This window comes from Passer domesticus, chromosome 2, assembly GCF_036417665.1.
Source record: "Passer domesticus isolate bPasDom1 chromosome 2, bPasDom1.hap1, whole genome shotgun sequence".
Lineage (NCBI taxonomy): Eukaryota > Metazoa > Chordata > Aves > Passeriformes > Passeridae > Passer > Passer domesticus.
The window spans coordinates 33,866,662-33,872,661 of record NC_087475.1 but is presented as its reverse complement, the minus strand read 5'-3'; the positions used below and the strand labels follow the sequence as shown (position 1 = coordinate 33,872,661).

The 6,000-nt window shown below is 40.7% G+C and overlaps 1 protein-coding gene across 2 annotated transcripts in view; it reads left to right on the top strand.

The window, feature by feature from the left end:
* Positions 1-414: 414 nt before the first annotated feature.
* HERC2 (HECT and RLD domain containing E3 ubiquitin protein ligase 2) overlaps positions 415-6,000 on the top strand; it is a 102,032-nt gene continuing 96,446 nt past the window's right edge. For both annotated transcript variants that reach the window (XM_064408165.1, XM_064408164.1), the window contains exons 1-2: positions 415-541; positions 1,274-1,390. In XM_064408165.1, coding sequence (XP_064264235.1) covers positions 1,319-1,390 — 72 coding nt within the window. In that variant the 5' untranslated portion in view covers positions 415-541; positions 1,274-1,318. The remainder of the gene's footprint in view (positions 542-1,273; positions 1,391-6,000) is intronic.

Here is a 6,000-nt window from a genome sequence, read left to right as displayed (position 1 = left end):
ACCCTGCTAGAACAGGGAAGCTGGGCCACACTCCCCAGTGTTGTCCCTTCCAACCTTTCCCACTCTGTGATTCTGTTTGCCTCCGAGCTACTCGTTACTGACCTTCCTCGTCTGAAACATTTAAAACCCACTTTTTAAAAGAAATCAACTGTACAGTTTACAGATGGTCCCTCAATGACTTAACTTTTTTTTTTTTTTTTTTTTTTAAATCTCTGGGTCGGGCTGCAAGGATGCTCTGATCCCCGTTATTACCGGCGCGGCCCCGCCCGCCTGCCGCTCCCCGCCCCGCTGCGGGACAGGATGTCCCGCCTCCCGCCGCTCTCCCGATTGGCAGGGAGCTCCGCTGGCGTACGGGGGGCCGGGCTTTCCCCGCCTCCAGTAGCGGAGGAGCGAGGGAGGGATCGGCGAGCGGCTCCGCCGGCGGAGGGGTGGGGGGTGGGCGGGCGAGGGAAGGAGGGGCGAGGATTACCCGGGGCCGAGCGGGCGGCGGTGGAGCGAGAGCCGGAGCCGCCGCCGCCGCCGTCGCTGCCGCGGCTGCTCGGTGAGTGAGAGAGCCCCGACAGCCCCGGGGGCAGCGGGGAGGCAGGGGCGGCAGCGGCGGTGGGCGCGGGCGGCGGGGGGAGCGCGGCCTCCGCTCCGCATCCCCGGAGCCCGCGGGAGGGGCGGGCAGGGCAGGGCAGCGGCGGCCGCGGCGCCGTGTGTGGGGACCCCTGCCCGGGCGGGGCTCTGCCTCCCTGCCCGCGCCCCCCGCCCCGTCCCCGGGCTGGCCCGGGCGGGTGGGAGCCGTCAGGGGCGGTGACAGCGGGACGTGAGCGCGGGGGTGGGATGCTCCCGGGAGAGGGGGAGCCCCGGCCTCGGCCGCCGCCGGGAGGAGGGGGTGCGGGTGACCCTGATAATCGCTTTATGTTGGCCTGCGGCTTGCGTAATCTGCGATCAATTATTTATTTCATGCACCACTTACGGGGCTGAGGGGCAGCGCTAAGGCCTTCGGTGTGGCTCAGTGCAGCAGAAGGGAGGCTTCCTTCCCGCGGGTGTGATGGGGAAGGGATGTGGAGGCTTTTTTCTAGGTTCAGGTAGTATTCCTAATGCGTGTTCCTCTCCCCTTGCAAATTCAGGGGATGAGAACGAGGGAGGTCCTTCTTCATGATACATTTTTAAAGATCAAGTGGAAGCCGTCGTAGTCTGAACAAAAATAACCTTGAGTGGTTTACTTCATGTGCCAGATTATCCTTTTTTTTCATTTTTTCTTTCTCTCTGCTCATATCTGTTGCAGGTTGGGCTGCTCAGCCAGCCTGGGGAGAAGGCTGAAGGAGGAAACATGTCTTCTGATTCTTTTTGTCTGTCTGCTCAAGCAAGGTTTGACTCCAAATGGTTGAAGACAGACTTGCAGGTAAGGACTTTGATGGTCATACTGCATTGTGACCTTTCAGGTGCTGTTCAAGGATGCTTTTAGTCCAAAGAGCTGACAAGTAGAAGATTGCAGCTCTTGAGATAGTGTACAGGTTTTCCCAAGTATGCTGATTTATAAGTAGCTTTGAAGAAACACCAAGTTATTTTGATCTGCAAATAGATCTGCGTTTTCAGTCCATCCCTTCTGCTTTGAAACAAGCTAGGCTACATATGTGTGTTATCTTTGCTGAGTGTCAAAGCTCCTAGCAGAGTATGTGGCATTTCTGCTAGAACTATAAATTCTTATTTAGGCTGTTGCTAAATGTCTCGCCTGCATCTGAGCTAGCAGTTTTAATACACAGGACTACTGAAGCGAAAGACGATGGAAATTATAATTATAATTTATATTTTGAAGAAATCAAATTCGATTTTGCTGTAGTTGTTTCTATTATGAATAGAGGGTTCATTTAAATTTTGTCCTTTTTGAGTTTTTTTGTCAAGGGTACAAGGTTGAAATGGAAGTGGTCTTCACTGAAATATACCAGTATTTGGTGAAAGTTTTCTTTTGTCTTAGAAGATTTCTTCATTTAGCAAAGTTGTGTGATAAGGGGAGGAGGAAGATATTAACATGTTTTCCCAATTCAGGTTTTACAAATAAGTGGAAAATATCGAGAAATAGAGTGCTTTGGGTTAGATGAAATGAGTAACTAGATTAGGTCCTTGTCTCTTTGCCTTCCTTTACCCAGAAGTTGCATGTAGATTTCTTACTTTGAATAACCTTTGCAAGTTTCAACTCAAAACCTCGAAATTCTTTTTGGGATGGGCCAGCCAGTGTTCTTTTGTTACTGTTAATGATAGTGCTCCTGAAAAACTCTTAAAAATTCCGTCTTTGTGACTTTATCCCAGATTACCTGCTGATAGTCTACCTGCTTGAGTTGAGTTGTTCTTATGGTTAGACAAGGATTTTCCCATGCAGTTGTGATTCAAAAGCACCCTTTTTCCAGCATTTTACATCAAACAACATAAGTTGGAATCAGAAGTGACAGAGATAGCCTAAGAGGTTCCATTATTTAGTAGGTCTTGAATGTAAATGCTATGAAATGACAGGTCTTGTTCTTCATTTGGTTAGATTTATTCTATTTTCATCTTTTGTTCCTACTAAAGTAAAAGTTTCAGTGCAAAGTCAGATGTTTTCTGTAATGTAAATAAAGATGCAATACAGCATTTTGGAGATAAACATATTAAGAAATATGGAATTTTTTTTGTTTCCAGAAGGGTAGCTTTTCGATTACAAGTATGTTGTATATAATGATTATTGAATACAGGGAAATTAATCTGAAAAAGTGGCAACCTTTGTTTGTAACACCTGCTGACTATGCATTGCCTTTTTTCTTCTGTATTATATCGGGTGAAAAATGTGACTATTCATGTGATTGATCAGATTTTTCCTTTTTTTTTTGTAGTGCCTTTTTTCTACATCCCTTTTTTTTTTTCTTATTTATTTAAACTTTTGATAGAAGGGTTTTGGTCCATAAAGTTTTATGGGTTATTTTCAGTTGTGTGTATAAGTGCAATAAAATATTTGTGATTTATGGGACTGTATTTTAGTTGATGTTTTAAAAGACTTCCTTTTAATAATAAAAATCATCATTTGCAGCATATTTCTTTGAATAAATGCTCTTACTTATGTGAGTTCTTTATGTGTAGTAACAAGTTAGACTCTTAATTGCCAGAGAACTATTTTTTTTTTCTTCCAATCAAACTGTAGTCAAAATAATGAGAATAATGAAATAAGAGAAGAGTAATGATTTGTCATCTGCTGGATGCAAACATCACTTCTCTGGAATCTGAAGACAAGCCAGGCCTCCTGGGTATAATATAATTTTCTTATTAGGTTACCTGTTTTTGGTATTACACAGGTCTTCATCACAGAACTCTTAATTGGATGCGTGTGCTCAGTATTTTGAAAAACTGAGCATGTGAATCTTGAGTAGTATCTTTTAATGTATTATATGGCAGATGCCTTCATAAAGGAAAGGGGTTTTGGCCTCTTGAGAATTTTTCTGCTACATGAATGATTATTTTAGCTACTGGTTGGTCAGCATGACCTAGCTCTGTGTGGTTATTTTTTTAATAGGTATGAATCCTGTGTTTAAATCCTTTAAGTTTAAGTGAATATGTAGATTTCTTCATGTGCATGTTTTTACTGGCTCAGCTGTAGAGAGCCCTACTGGTGCTCAAGAGACTGTCAGCAGGAATTGAAAAGGTGAACACATTGCTATGAGAGTACTATGAGAGGTTTGAAGAAGACAAACTAAATTTATGTGAAAGGATTAAGATGACTACAAATTGTTTGGAATTGGACCCTGGAACTCTTCACTTTGTAGCTACATTTTTAACTTCTCAGTGTACAGCAGTCCAAGAATGAGTAGGTGACAGTCCTTGTAGAAACAGAATTATTCTGGGGAGTTACCTTAGGAGACATACAGACTTGATTAGTTTTTAAAGTAAATTCTACTGCTACAAAATTTGAGGCATGTAACTAGGATTGGAAGTAAAATGGTTTCATCTGGTGGCCTAGTAGTCTCCAAAGTACTTTTTTTTTTCCTTATTTCCTTTGTCACTGTTGCCAGAGAGTTTGTTTTTTAGACTTGATAACTGGCAGTTATTGTAGATTAAGCCAATGAAATCTCTCTGAAAATTATTGTATTCTTTTTTTGTTTTAGCTCAAGAAGGTGTTGCATGAATAGTGTAATACACAATATTGTAGTACTATTTGCATTAATAAGTATTATATTGAGGTATTAATACAATAAGAAAAGAGTGACATGTGGGTTGTAGCATGGCTTGTGTTTAATCACCTGTGTGTCACTGTTGCAGCTGGTACCCAGGCCAAATTTAAATGTTCTTACTCAGTTTTGGGGTGTTACTGCTGTGAGACAAAGGCAGTGTGATGTAGTATGTTATTACTGTTCTTAAGTGAATATCAAAGGCACAAGTCCTTTTGTAGTAGCAGTGACCTTCTGGCCTGCACAATTACCTGATGTGATGTGAAATGTTAATGGCACTGCATCTTCACAGTGTTTTTTGCTTATATGAATTTTTCTGAAACTGAGCAATACTATTTTAGGAAGCCAAGGTGCTCTGCAAAGATCCAAATGCAACCTGTAACTGCTCCATGTCTTTTTACAAACTTTGTATTTATTTGTATGATTTATGGCTACTAATGTAATTTTGAAGCGCACAGAAACATTTATTTTATTTAAAAAACCTAAATTTCCTGGTGGAGCAAAATAGGATATTCTATGGTATGTGAAAAAAACAGACTGTTACAGCAGCTGAAATATCAGGGTAGTTCAGCTGAATATGAGAACATCAGTACACGATATGTAGTATGTTCTCCTATGACATATCAACAGGATGTGTATAACATCACCATTAATAAAATAGTCCTATGAAGTTCTAAAATAGGTGGATTTTAGTGCAGGCCACTTTTTCATGTACCATTCTTAATACAGTCACTTGAAAAGTTAGTGTATTATTTCAATCTATAAGTTATTTATTTGAATTAATACATTGAAAAGACCTGCCTATTGATGACTATTATTAGTAGAAACCATCACATTTATAGCAAACATTGTGTGTAATGGGAGATTGTTTTTCAATGACCGTTCCTAAGGAAGACATCCTTTATTATAAAAAGGGAAGATTAAAATTGTTTACTTAAACCTAGGTACCCAGTTTGCAGAATCAAACTGTGCTTAAAATAATTCTGATTAAATAGATGTACTGTACAACTAAATTAGAATCTTATGCAGAGACCTTTAATTAGTGATGGATGAATAACTAAAAACTAGAATTGCTGTGAGCTAATGGGATGCATGTGTGTGTTCAAATGGAGTTTAATTAGGCTGCTTATTCTGGATCCTGTGGAGAACTGTTGTGCTTAATAGCAGGAGTTAGAGGGAAAAACTTTCTTTTTCCTGTAGTGTGGAGAAAAACTTTAGGCAACAGTCAAGGTGTGGGAGCTGTCTGCAAGCGGAACATGAAGCATTTCCATCAGTTTTCATTGAGTTCATGGGTGACAGACAATTTCTGTCATTACCTTTTGCCACAGAGATGAAAATCAGTTTTTTGAAACTATATAGCCACCCTTAAGGGTTGGATTGGTTTGAAACCTTTTTACCCTTCCTTCAAAGTTACATTCATCATTTTGATTGTCTTGAAAATTGTAGCTTCCAACATTCAGATCAGTGTCTTTACTTGTGAGAAGATTATGTAAAGAAATGATGTCTTGGCTCTTAAAAGCAAGAAGTTGGTGAAAGTTGCCTTCTCTGTTTTATTGCTTTCCTGTTAATCTACTTTATTTTGGTTTTCTGATCAAAAAAAATGAAGGGCTTATTTGGAAGCTCTTACAGTAAACTGCAAATGAGGACTCGTTTGTATTTAAAGGAAGTGAACATTGTGATAGCAATTTTTAAAAGTTATTTTAAAAATGAAGTAGTGCTCTCTCCTAAACAAGTGATTTCCATATGGAGGGAAAAACACTATATGCGGTGTGGTAGGTTAGAGAAATTAGATTTAATACATAGGTTCAAATATTTGGGTTCA